Here is a 21,192-nt window from a genome sequence, read left to right as displayed (position 1 = left end):
CCCTAGATGCGCTAACCTAACAGCACTTATAGACCCGATTGCTCTTCCTGCAGTCAAGGTTGGAGTAGTCTAGTGCCCCAACCCCCAACACCTTTAGACTTTCAGTGTTTTCCCCCTTGTAAATGTCCCCCAACCAGTTCAGATTAGGTGCCAAGCGCTGCCCCCTGAGCCAGAAGTCTACATTCTGGATACCTCAGGGACTTCATGTCTTTACTCCCATTGCTGGTCTGCTGCACTCCCCTCTTGGTTTGCCCCCATGTGGGCGGGTCAGTCCAGCTGCACTCCCGAAACTGTATCTTCAGTGCTGTTCCTCTTTAGCACTGTCCTCTAGGGAGGGGACACCATGTCTCGGACTAGGGACAGCCCTGCAGTCCTCTCTGTTAATGAGCTGTTCGGAGCAGAAATATCGTCCTAAAAGCTGAGCACACTGGAATGAGGTCTACTCTCTCTCCCTTGCCTGTGGAGACACAAACAATACACTCCTCTTGGGTGCTTTTGTGCCCTGTTCCCCCATTGCCATCTTTTTTCTTACCCCACCCCTCTGTGGGTCATAAAGGCATGTGGTGGTGGGGGGGAGGGGGTCGCACAGATGCTGCATCTTTAATTTCTTTTCTTTTCTTTGATGACATATGCATCATGTGTTTAGTCTGACTCTTGCCAGAGGATCTGGTCCTCAGCCCCAGAACTGTGTGCTATGTATATTTTCCTTTATGCCCATTCTGTTGTTTGAACTTACCTCAGTGGACTCTTTGTACTTGTCTTTTTGTGCTTGGCTAATGTCGCTCAGTATAATATCCTCCAACTCTTTCCATGAGATGAGGTGCCTCATCGTTTCACCACTGTGTTTTCAGGGATGGGTAGTACTCCATTGTGTGTATATAAGTTTTTTATCCATTCCTCTATTGATGGAAATTTAGGCTGTTTCCAATTTTTTTTGCAATGGTGAACTGCACAGCAAAGAACATTGGAGCACAGCAGCAGTGAATGTGAGTTCCTATCTCACCACTCACCCCCACCCTCAACTTTTGTTGCTTTCTGTATTTTTGAATTGGGCTATCCTTTGGAGTACTAGGGGCATTTCTCGTGGTTGCTTTGATTTGCATTTCCTGGATGGATAATGATCAGGAACATTTTATCATATGTTGATTGGCCATTCAGATTTCCTCCTTTGTTAATCTTCTGATCAAGTCTTTGCCCACCTTCTCAGTGGGATATTCATTTTTTCTTATTGTAAGGTTGCAGGGTTCTGTATATTTTAGTAGTCAGGCCTTTGTCTGATGTGTCATTATTAAATATCTTTTCTCAGTCTCTGGGCTCTCTCATTACTTTCTTGATTAAGTCTTTTGATGCACACAGGTGTTTGTTTTATCTTTAGTATGCTCCATGCATCTGTTTTCTCTTCCTCTGAGTGTGTGACCTTCATTAATGCTGATAGCCCATGTCCTATGCTAAGGTTCTTAGCTTTGTCCCAGTTTCTTCACTGATGAGCCTGATAGTTTGGGGTTTTACCTCAAAGTCTCTGATCCAGCTTAAATTTGTCCTTGTGTATGGGGCGAGGTAAGGGTCTTAGTTCATTGTTCTGCAAGTTGATATCCAGTTTTTCCAGTACAATTTGTTTGAAAGGACATCTGCTTCCCATTTGATTTGAGGGAGCCCTTATCAAAGATCAGTTGTCTGTATTCTGCTGTTTTTATTTCTGGAATTTATGTTCTTATCCATTGGTCTGAGTATCTATCATTGTACTAGTACCATGCACTTTTGAAAACTGTGTCTATATTATTCTTCTTGAGGAGTTCTTTGCCAATTCTGGTTTCACCCCTTTCCATATGAGTGGTAGTCAGTTTTTTCCATTGCTTTTAAAAATGATGATGGTATTTGTATCAGGATTATATTGAACCTATATAGTATCTTAGGTAGGACTGACATCTTTACAATATTGAGTCTACTGATCCATGAGCATGGGATATTTCTCCATTTGTGAAGGTCCCTGTTGGTTTCTTGTAATAATGTTCTGTAGTTTTCATCGTACAGATCTTTTGGGTTTGGGTTAGGTATATCCCTAGATAGCTCAATTTTTGCTTGGCTTTGTGTTTCCTACTCCAGTGTGCTAACCTTTGTCTTTTGATGGAAATTCAGACTGTTGGCTGGCGTTCAGGGTTATTGCATCCATCTGTGGATTGTTTGCTGTCATCTCATACCCATTATGATAGATATTTTCCTCCCTCCCTCCTTAGCAGTGTGTTATGTACATGGGGTGGGTGGTGGGGTGGCAGGGGATTCATTCTTGCCTTCTTTTCACCGTTGGGTCAAAGACATCTTGGGCATTGCTTTCAGTGTTCTGACTTCTGGATAGTGTTACACTATGTGGTAGTCTCATATCTGTGATCAGTGTATGGTGGTATTCTGACCAAAGTGAGTTGGAAAATAATTTTTGTAATGCTGTTTTTATGTTTGTTCGTTTGTTTCTTTGTTTGTTTTTGTTGTATTCTCTAGATTTCTCCTGATTTGGGAGAACCCTCACCTCTCTGTCTATTTTGAAGGAGAGTTTGCCAGGACAGAGGATTCTTGGGTTGCCATTATTCTCCTTAAACTTTTGGAAGTTGCTATTCCATTCTCTCCTCTTCTTCATGGTTTCTGCTGATAAGTCTGAGCATATCCTTATCTGATTACCTTGATAGGTGACTGCATTTTTTTTCTCTAGTTGCTCTTAAGATTTTCTTCTTTGCTTCAAAGTGGGATAATTTGACTACTCTATCTCTGCGTGTGTTCTTCTTGGGGTTTAGTCTAAATGGCATCCTCTCTGCTTCCTGGATAATTGTCTGATTTTCCTTCATTAAATTAGGGACATTTTCTTCCAGGATTCCCTCACTATTTTGGCTGTTGACTTTTCATATGCCTTGCTCTGGTAACCCAATTATTTGAATCTTATTTTTCGTCATAGCATCGCTCATTGTTCTCAGACTTTCTTCAGCTTCTTTGATTATCTTGTTTGATTGTCTTTCACATCTGCTGAATTCTAGTTGGCTATCTTCGAGGTCACTGAAATGATTCTCCACCTCTTCCAGCCTTGATGCAAGGTCTTTTACCATTTGCTTTGCTTCTGCTGTATTTTCCCTTAATTCTTTTATTTCCCTTCAGAAAGCGGACTCTATCCTCTGCTTTTTTCATCCTTTTCCTGTATTGATTCCCTCATATCCTGTATGACTCTAAATAGCATCTGAAGATTTCTTTCTGTGGTGATTCAAATTCTGCCACTTCTATGCATATTGCTAGGCTCATGTCCTTCTCAAACATTGCATTTTGTCTCTCTTCCTTTCTTGTAGTAGCTGCCGATGTGGGTTGTTGTTTGTATGGTATTTTGATGAAGGTCAGTGCCATTTTCCTGGAAGTCCAGGAACCCTGTGAATTCTTTGTCAGAGGCTAGTAGGAATGATTCTAAGGACTACGTGGAGTCAGCTGTGCTGTGGATTTGAGCTGTGTCTGTCTCACTGGGGTTAACACTCGCCATAGTCAGCGGAGCTATCTATTTTGAGGGTGATATAGGTGACCCTCTCAGGCAAGGTGGGTGGGGAGATTGAGGGCCTTGGGGGTGGTGCTGTGTAGGCCTATTGCACGCAGCACAGGGCGGCACTCACGGGCCACAGAAGGGAAGGGAGCTACTCCGGGGATGCGTGCAGACTGGTGGCAGGCTCCAATCTCCGGCACCAACACCAGGTCTGTCTCAGGCAGTGAGGGTGGCAATGGGGAGGCCAGTCACATGCAGGAGGACTGGCATTCCTGGGCACCTGGGTGCAGAGGGTTGTGGGGGGATACATATTCAGTTGGTAAGTTGGTGGAGAATAGGTGTTGTCGAGGTGTAGGAAGCAGATTCTAGATGTGGTGGTTGGGGTATGTGATGGGTATGTTAAATCTACCAGAGTCCCCTAGTGATGCTTTAAATTGTGAAAAGGAGAGTGCAAATCCTTAATTATTTGAGTTTGTAACAGATCGTCCCTTTACAGTAGGTTGCTGCACAACTCCAAGTTCTCCTTTCCTTACATACAACCCCAAGTTAGATATAAGCTACTACTGTGTTCAAAAGGTGGTCTGGGTAGGGTTAGCAGGATCCTGGGTAGGGTCAGCAGGACCCTGTGTTTTCTGGCTACCTTGACAGGGGTGGGGAAGGTTGCTGAGTAACCCTGATGTGATGAGTCCTAACTCCTGTGGTGGAGAAAGGAGCCCTGTGTTTTCTTTCTCAGAAGATAATACAAATAGGTCTAACGGCTATCTGGAGCAAGCTATGCCATGAGTTCACATTGTGTCTCTGTCTCCCAGGGGGGGGGGGGCGGCTCTCCCTAGAAAGCTGCAATTTTACTTAGTAAGTTTAAAGAAGGTTGTGAGTTGCTTACTTGAAGGGAACGGGTTCCAGAGGTTATCATGGCTGGGTACAGGAGTATAGAAAACCCACCAGGGTTCCTTGTCGACTCTGCCTATTATGTAGGGACAGTGTTTGGTAATATAATATTTTACTGCCTTGTGGTCTTGTAGGGTGTCAGAGAGGGGGTGAGATTCAGGATGATTTGGTGTCTCATATGACTGATTGAGTTCATTATCTTGAGAGTATGTACCTCTGGTGAATCAGGTCAAAGGGGTTGGAACAGGTGGAGGTGGCCAAGTGGGATGGGGGTGGGGTCTCTTCCTGTTGCCTACCTAATTAACCTAGGGGGAATAGAGTATAGCAACGTCTCACTCAGCAGGTTGGTGTCTAATGTGGAACACTTGCTTTGAGGACTTAATATCGAGTGACCTTTAAACAGTCTTTCAAAGACTCTTTGTCAAGCCCAAAACTGATAAAGCCTATTTGTGGCCAAGGTAGTGAACTTTAGCTCCATTCCTGTTTTGTTATGTTAAAGATTTGCTAAATGAACCTGGCTTGTGGTGGCTTAGAGTCAAAGTTAAGAAAGGGAACACAGCCTCAGAATGAACAAGGGTTTTTTGTTTGTTTGTTTTTAAGGCGCTTATTGGGTGTCCTGGTATCAGGGCTGTACCAGGCTATCCCACAGGAAAGGGGGATTAGATTGGCGGAGTGAGTTTGGGGCTCACTGGGTCTAGGTTCTCCCAACTTGCCCCCCTGGGTCATCCCAGTTCACTCCTGCATGGCTCTGTAGGCTGTACTTGAAGCTGGGGAGAAGGGGAAAGGGGTGGCTAATGAAGTCACTCAGTTCCTGGGTGAGAAGGGGCAGTGTAAAGCCCATGAATGCATGAGCAGAAAGGGGAGCAGAGGGGTGAAACTCTGGAGTGAGCTCTTGTGGCTAGCTTTCTCTATAGGCCTGGGATTATGACCACCCTTAGAAAGCAGTTAGGGGAAGTTACTGCATGCTGGTGGGTCTCAGATGTTGGATACAGGAAGGGGTGGCAGATACTGCCCTATTAGACCTGGCAAAGGATTAGGAGAGCTCGTAGCCAGATGTGGTGAACTTAGAATGCCACAGTGAGCCCACAAACCACTCCATGGGTGAAAATCACAAAGGGGGGTCTGAATCACAGACCTGAGTACACTGGGAGTCTAATTCTAGCACCCAGCCTCCCAATATTGGCTCCCTTACCTCTTAACTTTCCAACCTAACAACAGCAGCACCAGCTGGGTGATTCTACCTGGACTCAGTCTTGACTCCTCCTGTATTCTTGCTTTTTGTAAAATTACAATCATAAAATTTTTGTCCATTCATGATATGTTTTACTCATAATGTCATCCAGATTAAGCATGTTATAAAATGTTTTAAGGACTCATTATTATCCTCTAAAGTTCAATAATAATCCTTCCTATGTATTTATCACATATCTATCTATTGTTGGCCACTTAGCTTGTTTCCATCTATATGCTATTATGAATGTTAATCCTAAATTAACATGGGTATGCATATGCCTCTTTTATTAAATATCTAGGGGAGATACTTAGGATGGTGATTGCGGGATCATAAGGTATTTATAGTTCTAGTTGTGAGAGTAACTACCATACATTGAACTTTATTCATAAATCTATTGAGACAAAACAACATAGAAACAATTAAGCTAACTCACAGGCTTTGGCAAATGGCTCCAGGTAAGAACGATTTGCCTGGGATGTTTCCAATATATGTCCTAAGAACCCCAGAGTCCCACGTAATTTAGAATTATCTCTTTTGTTTCAAAAATGTAGATGTAGCAGGTGTCAGTGTCAAGCAGCTGTCAGTGTCAGAACATGAGCTGTCCCATGCAAAGAGTCTCTTATCTTTCTGATTCTGAACCATGATGCTTTCTACTAGGCACAATGCTCCAAGTCCCATGTAACCTACTGGTTCCTGCACTAACCCAGAACACCCCACTTTTATCTGTATAACATAGCTTGGAACTTGCCCACTATAATGAACTGAATAAAGTATTTATAAACATCAGGGGGAAAATATTAATAATTTTTCAAACAATTTTAAACACATACCTTTCAATTCAGTAGTTCAATCAAACCAAGAATAGTTGTGCAATCTTTGCCACAATCAATTTTAGATCATGTTCTTCTTCCTTGTCCTTATAGTTATTAGTATAATTTTTTTAATTGTGGCAAAAATGTATGCAAAAAGGTTAGTAATTTTTAGGAAATAATGATTAATTTGCAATAAATGATACTTTTATACTATTGATATTGATTCTACAAAGTAACATATTTATTCAATCTACTAAACTTTTTGCATACTCTTTAATAAGATTTTTAAATCTTCAAAAATAGCTAATATTTCATTATTGAGTGCATTCTCAGGTAATATATCTAAAGGTTGCTAATATAAAAGGACTCTTCTTATTTTTTAATGTTTCTATTTTTATTGTGAATTGAGTAAAAATTTAAAAAGCAGATCATAGTTTTTATATTCAACAATTCAGACATTTTGTTTCGCCTCATTGATTACACTATCTTCAATGTAATGTCACTTATCTCACTTTCTCCTTGTATTTCCTTGCTTGTTGTTGTTAAAAGATCATTTTATTAGGGGCTCTTACAGATCTTATAATGATCCATGCATCAATTGTATCAAGCATATTCGTATATATGTTGCCATCACTACTTTCTAAACATTTACTTTCTATTGATGTTGTACATGAACCGGACAAGAACAACTCAGTCTCTGGTAAGAAGGAAAACAGTGTATTAAAGGGGGACAGAAAGGAGATAAAAGAACCCGTACAGGGACCAACCCTCTGAGGAGAGGGAGAACTGGCCCCGATTGCTCACAGACTTGGGTTTTTATAGGGTGGGTGATCAATGGGGGCTTTGCTGCTGTGCCAGCAGGAACAGAAGCAGACCTTGCAGTTAGCCTTGACATTTTAAAACTTTTGTTTTTCTTCCAGATAGATGTGTGGCCTTATCTTGCAGCTGCTATTTTCTGGCCAATGTTTGCTTGACCTTAACCTCAGGGAAATTTCCATAGCTTGATACAAAACGGAGACTGTTACAAGATGGTTCCACTCAGGCTAACTATCACATTCCTCCCTGTGGTTGTTACACCTGTGAATCTTGCAGGTGTAAGCGTTTTATAGGGCTGTGGCGGGGGCTCACTCTGGGCTAGTGGCTCCTACGATTTACTTAGTACCAACAACTTGACAGATTGTACTTGATTTTGTACAAACTGCATTAATTTATTGATGATTAGCGGGCCACAAGTTAGTTCAATTAAAAGCAAAAGCAGGGGGCCTGCTAGGCTGGAGATTAGGGTGGTGAGCCATGGAGACCAGCTAAACATTTTCTGGAACCAACTTTCTTGGCTTTTTCTGTTTTCTTTTTGCTTACTTAATTGTTTCTGACTAAAGCTAAGCTATTTTTGATGATTCCTGAATGGCTGGCATAAAAGCAGCAAGTTTCACCCAGAGCCATACAAAGGCCACCTTGCTTAAGAAATAAAAGGTCCAATCCTTGCCTGTTTTGTGATACTATTTTAGCAAGGGAATTGAGGGGTTTTTTAAGATAACTGACAGACTGCTCTAAATCCAGTAAAGCATTATTAATCTGCTGACTTAAAATTTTATAATCTTCTTTTTTTGTATTAAGGCTGTGTTCATACTGATGCTGACCCGATTACACCTAGTCCCACAAGTAAAGGAAGCAATATGGGGACTCTTTTGACTCTGGAATACAGAAATACTTGGGATAAAATATGAACTAATATACAAAGTCCAGTATGGTCAGAGGCGAGTAAGGTTGTAGAGAACAAGCAGGGAGTGATTCTAGTAGAACAAGCAAACCACATTCCTGGTGGGGCGACTAACAGAAAGGGTTCCTTGGAACTGGGTATCACAGAAACACGGGCACAATACTGACTATACGGTTGGGGTTTCCAGCTGGTTTAGTAACAGTGTCCTTTTCCATGTAAGTCTTCCAGGGTTAGGGTAGACCTTTCCCCCGCTTCCTTCCACCTGCGCACACTACTGTTATTATTATAATCAGACAGGGTGGTGTTGGCTCCTGAGGAGGTATCGTTAGATCCAATTCCTACAAAGTAGGGTGGTGCCGGGTTAAGACATAGCCAGCACTCGCCGGTGAAGTTTGGGTTAGTAGCATTTATAAAAACAAAAAAAAAAAATGGTCACTATGGTTTTTGCTTTTGCTAACACAGGGGAGTTTACTTTGGCTCAAGTGCAGGGGTCTTGTGCCTCTTGACCCAGGCCCTGTCGCCTGGGGTTAGGACATGGAAGGGTCCAGACCCATGCAACTGCTCCGATCTGGACTCTCCTGCGGTGTCTAGATGGAGGCAGCGTAACAAAGTGTTGTTAGTGCTGTGGATTTCCTGTACAGCCTGTATTGACTTGAAAAGTTCAACATTAGTGAGGTGAGCCAACTGCTTTATTTCAGCCCTAGGTAGGAAAGGCGAGGGGCTACCATACATCATTGTATAAGGCACAAGGTTTTTAAGGTAAGGGGTGCAACGGACACACATTAAAGCAAAAGGCAAAAGTCTTACCCAGTTCTCGCCAGTTTCTGTGCATAATTTAGTTAATACCTTTTTTTTAAGGTTGTATTCATTTTCTTCACTTGACCTGAACTTTGGGGCCAATAGGCACAATAGAGCTTTCAGTTAATACATACAATTTTACTTATGATTTTAGAAATTAGTGTTATGGAGGGAGGGCCATTATCAGAGCCAATGCACCAGCGAAGGCCAAACTAGGGAGGATCTCAGTTAACAGCAGTTGCATCCCACAGTGGCCGTTTCTGCCTTGGTTGGGAGAGCCTCTGTCCAACCAGACAAAGTCTATACAAAGACCAGCAAATATTTATAACCATACAGTCCTGGCTTTACCTCGGTAAAATCCACTTCCCAGTATTGACTGGGGGAATGTCCTCGCTCTCGTGGCTGGAGTGACTGGCATGTTCTATGGGGGTTGTTTACTTGGGCGCAGGTGAGGCATTTTTCAGCCGTCACCTATATCCACTTTTGGAGATTTGGAATTTTGTATCGTTTAGACAGGTACAAGTACAGTTTGGTTCCTCCCAAATGGGTTGTCTGATGCAACTGATCCACCAATTCCATGCCAATCGCCTCAGGGACCAACTTGCGGCAATCAGGGTGGCTACCCATCAGGGTTTTTAAAACAATCTATTTGACCAGCCTTTTTGCTAGCTGCTGCACCAGTTCCCATTCCTGCTTTGAGCAGCAGGGGTGACTAGGCAGGTTTGGCTGGAACAAGGTAAAAGGCCACTTGTCTTTTGCTTGTGCCAGTTCCATTACTGGCTTTGGTGATGCCACTGCTGCCTTCTTGGCTGCCTGGTCAGCCAGGTTGTTGCCTCGGATCACCTTTGAGTGTCCTCTTTGATGGACCTTGCAGTGGATTATAGCGAGACGCTTAGGCTCCTACAAGGCTCGAAGGAGGTCTTGTATTTCAACCTTGTGCTAATTTCCTCTCCTTCGGAGGTTAGCAGTCCCCTTTCTTGATAAAGGGCTCCATGGAAGTGAGCAGTAGCAAAAGAATGATGGTATCTGTCCATATATTGAGTGCCTGTGTCAGGGCGATAAGTTCGGCCTTTGGGGCTGAGGTACCGGGGGACAGGGAGGTGGACCGCAGTACCTCAGTGTCCGTGGTGACCACAGCTCCTGCCTGCCGGACACCATCCTTTACAAAGCTGCTGCCGTCTGAGAAGAGCTCCAGGTCTGCAGATGTCAGGGCTACATCAGTTACGTCTGGCCGGATGTAGGAGATGGTTTCCAAGGTCTCCACACAGTTGTGGATTGGCTCCTCCCCAGCCACGTCCTGCAGCAGGGTTGCGGGTAGCTGTTTTGGAGAACTGGACACTGGGAGGATTGAGTAACAAACAGTACCTGGTACTGGAGCACGCAGGCATTGGTCATCCAGCAGTCAGGAGGGCTTTTTAGCAGGCTCTTGACTGAGTGCCCTCGTGTGACTGTAATGTCCTGGCCCAGCGTGAGCTTTGAAGCTTCTTTTACCAGCACTGCAGTGACCGCTATGGTTCGCATACATCCTGGCCAGCTGGCGGCAACTGGGTACAGCTCTTTAGATACGTAGGCCACGGGTCTTCTCCATGGTCCTAGGCGCCGCATAAGGACTCCCTTGACCACCCCCTTACCTTTTGCCATGAACAGTTCAAAAGGCTCCTGCAGGTCTGGAAGAACCAAGGCTGGGCCTACAAGAGGGCCCCTTTCATCTTTTTAAAGGTGGCCTCCCGCTCAGGGGGCTTTGTTACTCCCTGTCGCTCTCCTTTGGTGTTTTCATACAGAGGTTTGGCGATTTTTGCAAAAGCAAGTATCTACAAACGGCAGTCTCCTACCACAGCTAAGAATTCACGTACCTTGCGTTTAGTCTCTGGAAAGGGTATTTGCAGGACTGAGTTGATTCTGCTGGCAGACAATTTTCTCTGTCCCGCCGTTGTGACACAGAGTTGTGCTTTCTTTGGTGATACCGGGTACCCCAGGAGGGCCAGGCGCTGCAGTAGGTGCTTGGTTGCTTCCTGGCAACTCTTTTTTTATGGCAGCTGCTAGCAGGAGGTCATCTACTTACTGTAGCAAGGTCACTTGGGGATAGTTTATTCTGAATTCCTGGAGGGCCTGATTCAGTGCCTTCCCAAAGAGGGCTCGAGAATTTTGAACTTTTGGACCGAGTTCAGGTTAATTTCCCAGTGAAAGCTTCTGTGGATCAGCCACTCAAAGGTAAAAACAGGCTGGCTTGGAGGAAACAAAGGAACGGAAAAGAAGCATCCTTTAAATCCAACACTGAATACCAAGTACGCTCAGGGGCCAAAGGCTTAGTAAGGTGTAAGGGTGAGGCACCACTGGATGAATAGTGACTGCCGGGCATTGACTTCCCTGAGGTCCTGCACTGGTCTAAAGTCATTGGTTCCTGGTTTTCAAACTGGGAGCAGAGGTGTGTTCCACGAAAATACGTGCCTCTCTCAGCCGGTTGATGTGGGGAGCTATGCCCTCCCGGCTTCCTTGGACAGTGGGTTTTGCCATATTCTGACGGGAGTCACGGTGCTGAGAAGCCAAACGACCACCGGTGGCTGATGTTGGGCCAATCCCGGGGCGTTGTATTTAGCCAAGACCTCAGGGATGGTTTTTATTCACTGAATTAACAGTTTTTTGGAGCCTGAAGTTGGCTCCAGGTCCGAGAACAGAATATATTCTTCAGAAAATGGAACAGACACTGTAAGTTGAGGCACCGGTTTTTCAGTTGGGTTTATTTTCACAGATACTGCTTTGTCTGTGGAGTGTAATGAAATGACGGCATTTAATTTATGGAACAAATCCTGCCCCAGCAGTGGGTACGGGCAGACAGGCATGGCCAGGAAGGAATGGGTGATTGTGCCGTGGGCTAAGTGGGTGATACTGACTGTAGTCCACGGATAGGCTTTAGGCTTCCCGGTGGCTCCAACAGTAGAAGTGTTTGTCGAGGACAGAGTCCCTTGAGTCTTTTTCAATACGGAGAAGGTTGCACCGGTATCCACTAAGAAGTGTACCGGGTGGCCCCCTACATTTAAAGTTAGCCTGGCTCCTGGGGGCCTGAGTTTTTGGATCCCTGATGGTCCTAGTCATCACTTTGGGTTAGTAAACTAGAATTTTCCCAATGTCTTTCTGTAGCTTCTCCGGGCACTCTTTTTCTTTCTTTTTTTTTTTCAGCATCCCATGCATCTGCAATAAGCACACTGGCCTTTTTGGAGCTTGACCTCACGGTTATCTGGCCTGTTTTCACCCCCTCCCTTACGAGAACTTGATTTTTCATTTTTTCTTCTTTACAAGCAGCCACCAGGATATTAGCCATTTGCCATGTAGCAGTTACTGGTGGATCCTCCCTGTTATATAAACTTTTGGGACCATCTTTATTATCTTTATAAAATTTACTAAGATTTTTCCCCTCAAACCCGTTAAGCTTTTGAAGTTTTGTTTTTTGGGGTTTTTTTGGGGGGGGGATGTTTGGAGCTGACTGGGCTACAAAAGCTATATTAATGGCCCAGCGGTTCTCAAGGGGCTCTGGGTCAATTGGGATCTATAACCTGTAAGCCTCCTTGAGGTGTTCAAGAAAAGTGGCTGGTGAGTCACCCGTAGCTTTCTGCACTGTCTCATTCACCTTAGACAGATTAATGGGCTTTTTAGCAGCCCCCCCCCCCCCCCCCGGAGACCCTGAAACAGAAATTGGTGATACTTTATCAGGGCTTCCCTGCCCTGCGTGTCCTTGGGGTCCCATGACAGGCACCAAGTTGGAAACAAAGCTTCTTGTAAACGCGGGGCAGCCACTAGCTGTCCGTCTGTAGAATCTTATGGGTTCCCTCTGGATTCTTCCCCCACCCCCCTCTGGATTCTTTCCCGTTTTTCTGACGTGAAGAGAACCTGCAAAAGTTGCTGACAATCATCCCACATGGGCTGGTGCATATGAAAAATAGTTTCCAATAAGGAGATTAAATTAAGCCTTGGGGCTTTTCAGAGAAGGATGCGTTTTGTTGCTGCTTCCCGTTAGATGTAAAGGTCACTGGTGGAGAAAGGGACATAAACCATGAAAGGGACCGCTTGGCCAACCCGGGTGGAGGAACAGTTTGTCTCAGGGGAAAAATACCGACGGGGACGTCAGCAGGTTTGCCCTGTTCGCCCGCTGTCTCAACGTATACCTTCCCGCCCCCTGGGCATGGGGAGGACTGTATGGGGCGGCTGCCGCTGCACTGGGTACTATGCCCACCCCGGTGGACGGGCATGGAGGAGGAGGCAGAGCAGGGGGCCGACTGCCTCAAGCGGGGCTCGGGGTAGAGGAAGGGTTTGGAGGACAGGGTAAAGTCGCTCGGGCTTCTTGTTTTTTATCTGAGTCTCCTCTTCCACTGCCACCAGGAACTGCTTGTGGGGAAGAAACTTCTGAATATATGGAGGAGGATTAGAGGCTCTGTCAATTTACACATCTGTGTAGGGGATTTGATCTGGATGACCTGGTTTTCCATAGACATATCTCCGCACGTGGTACAGGGAAAAGGTGCCCTCCGAGGGCCAATTAGGCAGTCCCGCAACCCAATCTGTCTCTCAAAATGTTCTGAGATGAGATAACTTTGTTTTAGCCCCATAATTTGACATAAACCTTTCAGAACAGTCCGAGAAATAATTTAAAAGGCGCTGGAGTGGAACTGACTGTCTGTCCCATGGTCTTACTTCGCCTGTTTTTTAAAAATTAAACAACCACGGAAGACAAGCGGGAGTGCGCGCAAACAACACACAGCCGGAAACAGCAATAGACAAGAAACACGGAACTTAAATATATAAAGAAAATAAGAATATGCCATCCATAAGGCATCAGTTTAAAGATACAGGAGGACACAGGGACGTCTCTCTGGCCCTCTGGGAGGGCCCTAAGGTTGCGTCCAACAGAGCCTATCCTCCCAACCTGGAGTGTGCACACCAACCTGGTAGTTCTCTGGACAGGACCTGACAACCGCGGCGGAGCTCCGAGGTCTTCCCCTAGTTGAGGCACTGGCTGAGGAGAACACCCATTCCCGGGGTCTCGCTTGTCCTTCTAATGTACAACCTGGTCACCAGATCTCGATGGGACCTCCAAAATGTTGTACATGAACCGTACAGGAACAACTCAGTCTCTGGTAAGAAGGAAAACAGTGTATTAAAGGGGGACAGAAAAGAGAAAAAAAGAACCCGCGCAGGGACCAACCCTCTGAGGAGAGGGAGAACTGGCCCCGATCGCTCACAGATTTGGGTTTTTATAGGGTGGGGTGAACAATGGGGCTTTGCTGCTGTGCAAGCAGGAACAGGAGCAGACCTTGCAGTTAACCTTGACATTTTAAAACTTTTTTTCTTCCAGATAAATGTGTGCCCTTATCTTGCAGCTGCTATTTTCTGGCCAATGTTCGCTTGACCTTAACCTCAGGGGAATTTCCATAGCTTGACACAAAATGGTCATTGCTACAAGATGGTTCCACTCAGGCTATCACATTGAGCCCTTGGTATCAGTTCCTCTTTTTTCCCTCCCCCACCCCCCACCCTCGTGACCCCTTGATAAATTATTATTATTGCATATCTTATACTGACCACTGTCTCCCTTCCCCCACAGCTTCTATTGCTCCTCCACCTTGAATGGGGGTAGAGGTTTATGTATTGATCATTGCAATCAATTCCCCCTTCCTCCCCACCTCTACCCTCCTGGTATTGCTACTGCCATTCCTGTTCCTGGATTCCATGTGTTATGAGCTCTTATCTCTGTTCTGTACCTGTCTACATGCTCCAGCCTAGCCATCAGTGAAATGCAGAACTGGGGTCAGGATAGTGGGGGTGGGGGTGAGGAAGCCTCAAGGAACCAAAGAAATATTGTGTATTTCATCGATGCTATACTGCACCCTGGTTGACTCATCCCTTCCTTGTGACCCTTCTGTGATGGATGTCACATTGTCTAGAGATGGGTTTTGGGTACCTGCTCCACCCCTCTCGTTCTCAACAATATGGTTTTGTTTGTTTGTTTTGAATCTTCTGATGCCTGTTACCCAATACTGTCAACACCTCATGATCACACAGGCTGGTGTGCTTCTTCCATGTGGGCTTGTTGCTTCTCTGCTAGATGGCCACTTGTTTAACTTCAAGCCTTTAAGACCCCAAACACTATATCTTTTGATAGCCGGGCACCATCAGCTTTCTTCATCACATTTACTTGTGCACCCATTTTGTCTTCAGCGATTGTTCTCAGAGGGTGAGCATCACAGGATGCCAGGTTGTTCGAACAAAGTGTTCTTGCCTTGAGGGAGGGCATGAGCAGAGGCCCAAAAGGACTCTTCTTCAGTTTCAAATTGGTGTTTGTTTGTATTTGGAAAGTTCACTTATTTTTGTATGAAATCATACTGTCAACGATTGTGTTTTGCTTGGCTATATAATCAATGCACATGCCAGCAGCAGTCAAGAAATAAAACTTCAAAAGAGGGAGTCAAGATGACGTCCAGGTAGAGTCACCCACCTGATTCTCCTGCTGCTAGACCAAAAATTTAAGAGGCATGAGAAGCAAGCCCAAGGAGAAAGAAACAGATAGAAGGTTCTGGAGGGACTTAGCAGGAAGGGGAGGGGAGCAGTGAGCAAACAACACCATAGACAGGGAACAACTAGGGAATTAAAATCAACAATGAACAGGATGTAGAGATCCTGATGGTGTTGGAGAAACAGCAATCGAGCTGAGAAGAATTACTACAAGGCAGAAAAAGGGTGAGTGTGATGGTAGGAAAAGAGGAAGGTAAAAGGAAGCAGAGGGAAGATCTAAGAAGCAAAGCTATGGATAGAGCTACAAACATAAGTATGCGCTACATAAATATATTAATTCATAAAGATAGAGGTATTGGCACAGGTACATATATTTATATGGCAATACATTGAGGATGTGAATGGACTTTGGGCCTCTTCTGATCCCTGCCTCAACGCAAGAACACTTTGTTCTAACAACCTGGCATTCTGTGATGCTCACCTTCCCAGCACAATTGCTGAAGACAAAATGGGTCACAAGCAAATGTGGTGAAGAAAGCTGATGGCACCTGGCTATCAAAAGATATAGTATCTGGGGTCTCAAAGGCTTGAAGCTAAACAAGCATCTCTCTAACAGAGAAGCAAAAAGCCCACATGGAAGAAGCACATCAGCCTGTGTGGTCATAAGGAGTCGACAGGATTGGGTAACAGGCATCAGAAGACCCAAAACAAATAAATAAACAAACAAATAAAACTACATTGTTGAGGAAGAGGGGAGTCGGAGAAGATACCCACAATCCATCTCTAGACGATGTGACATCTCCTCACAGATGGGTCGCAAGACAGAGGTGAGTCGACCAGCACCGATGAAACACACAATATTCCTCTGGTTCCTGGAGGTTTCCTCACCCCCCACTATCCTGACCACAGACCTGCCTTTCACTGATGGCTAGGCTGGAGCATATACCTAGGTACAGGTAAGAGCTTCAGGACATATGGAATCCAAGTCAGATCAACCCCACAGGAACAGAAACATGAGTAGTGGCACCAGGAGGTCAGGGGAAAGGCTGGAAGAGGAGAGGGTGAGAAACCACAGGGAAAGGGAGACAGGGGTTGTGATAAGAGTTGTATAAGCCCTTAAAGGTATTTTTAACCAAAAGATATGAAAATAATAATTTATAATTTATCAAGGGGCCACAAGGATGTGATAGGAGAAAAGAGGGTAAAAAGAGGAGCTGATATGAAGGGCTCAAATAGAATGTGAATGTTTAGGAACTAACAATGGCAACATATATACAACTTTGCTTCAAACAATTAATGTATGGATTGTTATAAGAGCTGTAAGAGCCCCCAATAAAATGATCTAAGAAAGAAAACTTTATATTGCATTAGGCAAGTCTTCTGCACATGACCTCCCTAAAGTATTGAAAAGTAAGAATCATTTTGAAGGCTAACTGGAGAATAAGAAAGACTTTGTGTCACATAATTTAGACATGTTACCAGAAGAGACCAGTCACCGAAAAGGACACTATGCTCGGTAAAATAGAGAATCAACAAAAATAGGGAGACCATATAGGACCTGGATTGACATTTTGGCTGCAACAATGAGCTGAAACATGGTGGATTGGGCGGTGTCACATCCTGCTGTGCATAGTGTGGGGCTGTGAGTTGGAATTGACCTGATGGCACCTAACAACAATATATTGGTGGTTATAGTGTTGATTTGATTGGATGTTCCCAAGACTGGACATTATATAATCTACAAAAATTTGATCTTTCTCTCTCTCTCTCTCTCGCTCTGTAGGTTTTTGATTTCCAGTTGACTTCAGAGGACATGAAGGTCCTAGATGGCCTAAACCGAAATGTTCGTTATCTGCCTGCTTCATTGTAAGTATGTTTGATGAAGTTATTTGCTTCAATTTATTGTCAAACCATAAAAAGGGTGAGCATTGTTAAATTTTACCTGACTACTAAGAAGAAAGTGCCCACTTTTAGAAAGGGATGAGACAGGAGTTCATCTGAAACTCTGACGGGGTTCCAAAGCTCTGTTCACTGGATCAGTAAAAGTGTGAGAGGGAACAGAGTCAGCTTGGACTTTACCCATACTCCTATGCACTCCTCACTAACAAAAGATAAAGCCAGTTAAGACAAGAGAAATGAAAACCAAGAGTGTGGAGGAACAACCTCAATGTTGAAGTGTGATAGTTAGATTGATGTCAACTTGACTTGGTGCTGCATTTTGGCAACGAGACCTTCCTTCTGAAGTCCTTGCATGGCCCAGACTGATGATGCCTACTTAGGGGCGTAGCATGCTTCAGAAGTAAGGGTTGCTCTCTCTCTTCTTGCTGGTGTGGGCTCTGCATCTGTTGCTGCCCAAACTTACCTCACCATGCCACCCACCTCACCTTTCTATCTCCTGCTTCCTGGCTCATCAGCCTGGTGACCATCTGACCATCAGGCCACCATCTGACACATGAATGTGAGTTGGACTGAGTTAGCTCTCTCTGTGGTTGTGTGGGCTGCTCTTTTGACATAAATTCTGTCCTTGACATAAACTTCTCTACCTATATGCTAGTTTTACTTCTCTAATTACCCTTGGTGACATAGCAGTTACTCTTTGGGCTGATCACCACCAGGTCAGCCGTTAGAAATCACCAGCCACCCCAAGGGAGAAAGATAAGGCTTTCTACTCCCAGAAAGATTTACAATCTTAAAACCCTACAGTGGATTTTATACTCTGCCCTATATGGTCACTATCAATCAGAATTAACTTTATGGCAGTAGATTCTGGAACCCAGGCTAATAAATTTGGTGACAAGAGTGGTCCTAGAGAAACAAAAATAATAAAGATGAGTTTTCTAAATTGGTTCTCAAGTCCGATTAGGTCTAAAGGCACTGAGCACTCTACTCTGTCTCTTCTAGTATGGCTAAGTCTTCCACTATTCATAAATAGTCTTACACTATTTGTAAAAATTTACAAATAGCGTTATTTTTGGCATGCCACTGTTAATTTATGGCATGAAACAACAATGTTATTATCCAAAATATCACGACCAATAGATGAAGTGTTGGTGAAAAATAAGGTCCTAGGTGATTCTGTGTTGGATATTTTTCAGTAGTTGTATCAGGATGAGAAGTACAGGAAAGTGGTCTTCCTTGTTACAACAGAGCAGTAAAGGAAAAAGATGAGCTCAGAACCTTGGAAACACAGATCAAGTGCTGCAAAGCCTCCACTTTTGCTGTAAAAGAAAGCCTTCTCTCTTCTAGTAACAGAGTTGAAATTGCCAAAAGCAAAATCAAGAGTTTTCTCATACAAGTACCTTAGTGAAAACACCAGCTGAATTCTCAGGCTAGAAGGTTGCCTAGTGCTAAAGTGAGGGAGTTGATTGGGAATAAATGGATCCTGAAACTTGTCATGATGACATAGGGTCTAATAATCAGGACTAGGGGACATTGAGGGCATACATTCCATTGAGCTACCCCACCCAATAGCATCACCTCTCCCACCAGAAGGAAATCTATCAGTATAACTGCCCACACTTGAGGAGATTAGCTCAACTATGCATGCTGAGAAGCCACATGGCACTGTGTCTGGACCATTGTCTGGGACAGACGTCTTACAAGATACTACTGGAACCCCCTGGAAACACCCTCAGCACCCATTATTGCTTCTAGACCTATAACTGAAATTAGGCTCAATGCATCCCCAAAGGTGAAGTACAGATGGTGACTCAGGAAGAAGTGACCCATAACAAACTGCTGGGATTTTCTAGTCTGTACAGACAGAAAGCTGAGGAGTGTGCATGGGAGTGGTTATTAAGCATGTGGGATAATGGTGCAAGGAATGCAAGACTGGATCAGTCTGAGTTTATTGGTATGGATCCACTAAGTGTAGAATCTTCACTCAGTGTTTCAACAGGAGAGGTCAAGTGAGGATATAGTAGTTTATTACCAAAACAGTAAGAAACACATTTGTAATGTATTTGTGCATTGAGAGCTGTGTGTCTTTGTGTGGGGGCCTGCAGTCAATGATGTGAAACAAAAGAGGGATGAATTGTTGGATAGAAAGCTGACTTGCTCTGTTAACCTTTATCAAATTCATAGTAAAATGTTCTGGGATTTCAGTTCCTTGCAAAATAATATGATTTTAATTCTTTAACTGTTTGTTTCTTTAAACATGTACTACAAAGTCATGTCTGGGAAAGTAAGAAAGGCAAACTTTAAAAGCAGCCAGGAAATGAAATATTTTGCTTTCGTGTCAGCTTCATAGAAACTTGTATCATCCTAGACATAATCTTTAAATTTACATGTCTTATCTTTCTCATTTCAGTCTTGTGGGCCATCCTAATTACCCATTTTCTGAAGAGTATTAACAAGGAGACCGTTGTCATGACTTCTTCCAGAAGCCGCTGCATATGTCTCAGGTCCCTGTAATGCGAGGCAGCACCTCTGGTTAGATCCTTGTGGCTTAGCAAGTCACGCTCTGCTAGAGTCGTGCCCATAGCCACCATGAAAAGGCTTGACATTTTTGTGACTTCACAAAAGGAATAAAGATTCTCTTCCCCTAAAGATTCTTGGTTTGGGTTTGTACATTAGCTCTTTTAGTGGCTATTTTAGGGGAGTAAATACCAATAAAAATGGAAAGGTCATGATTGTCTTTGAAGCCGAGCAGAGAGGAAATGGCTATGATTCTGATAGCCAGGTCAGGGAAAAGAAGTGGTGGAATAGAAAATGAGTTCATTTCCCCATGTCATCCTGTGGTCTGACTTGATCTAAAATGGAGCAAATTCCCTTCTAAAGATTCTTATCTACACTCATCTCTGAAACTTATATTTTGATTCCTAGTCTCATCTAGGCCAAAAACTCTGATATCAGTCTAAAATTATGAAGACGGTCAAAGGAGTTAATAATTTTATAAACATTCCTAGAAAGAGTCTGAGGGAGGATTTTTTAGCTCCTGAAAAATACTAACTAGCCGTTATTCATCTGTCAGTATTTCCTTAGCCTATTAAAAAATGTTTTTAAAATTGTAATTATCATACAATTCAATAGTTCAAGTATATTAAGCAGGCTTGTGAAATCATCACCACAATCAACATTGGAACATTTTCTTCCTTCTTGTAACCATTAATATTGACTCCTCATTTCCCCCACCTACACCTTACATCCCCCAAGTGATTATTCATCCAGTTGCTGTCTTCACAGAGCCACCTCTCCTGACCTCCTATGTTGTTCAGGGTTCTCTAGAGAAACAAAACTAGGACACTTGTGATTATATAACTAAAGGGATAGGTTTATATATAGAGAAAGAATACACCTATTTAATCCACACAACAGTACAGAGAGCTCAGTTCAACTCATTTTTGTGGGACAGATAATATACTGCAGGTTCTTCCAACTCATGCCAGCCTCTAGTCCAAGGTCAAGGAAGTAGACAGCAAAGTGGTCAGTGGGGGGTGTGGAGTCTGCTTGCAGGCAAGATGAACAGTCAGCCCACAGGCAGAAGATATGGCAAGGTGGGACAGAAACAGCAGGGAGATGAGATGTTGAGGCTAGTACAGCAGCAGAGCAAAGCGGGTCTTAATAGGACCTCAAATCATAGGGATGCACAGCACAACTATATGATCCACCCCACCATCCACAGGTTGGTTCAGCTCACAGGTAATACAGAGCAGCTAACTCAGGCAGCAGCATGCTGATCTGATCACCAGGGAGAAAGAGAAAGATGCTGGTCTCAACGAGTCATTTATCT

General features: G+C 44.0%; 1 protein-coding gene across 1 annotated transcript in view; it reads left to right on the top strand.

Moving 5' to 3' along the window:
* LOC142451267 (prostaglandin-E(2) 9-reductase-like) overlaps positions 1 to 19,813 on the top strand; it is a 57,444-nt gene extending 37,631 nt beyond the window's left edge. Inside the window, exons 8-9 of the mRNA XM_075553162.1 lie at positions 17,245 to 17,327; positions 19,771 to 19,813. Of these exons, the coding sequence (XP_075409277.1) occupies positions 17,245 to 17,327; positions 19,771 to 19,813 (126 nt within the window). The remainder of the gene's footprint in view (positions 1 to 17,244; positions 17,328 to 19,770) is intronic.
* The last annotated feature ends 1,379 nt before the right edge of the window (positions 19,814 to 21,192 follow it).

The sequence above is a fragment of the Tenrec ecaudatus genome, chromosome 6 (genome assembly GCF_050624435.1).
Source record: "Tenrec ecaudatus isolate mTenEca1 chromosome 6, mTenEca1.hap1, whole genome shotgun sequence".
Classification (NCBI taxonomy): domain Eukaryota; kingdom Metazoa; phylum Chordata; class Mammalia; order Afrosoricida; family Tenrecidae; genus Tenrec; species Tenrec ecaudatus.
Note: the sequence above shows the minus strand (reverse complement) of the source record. Positions and strands in the feature narration are given on the sequence as shown.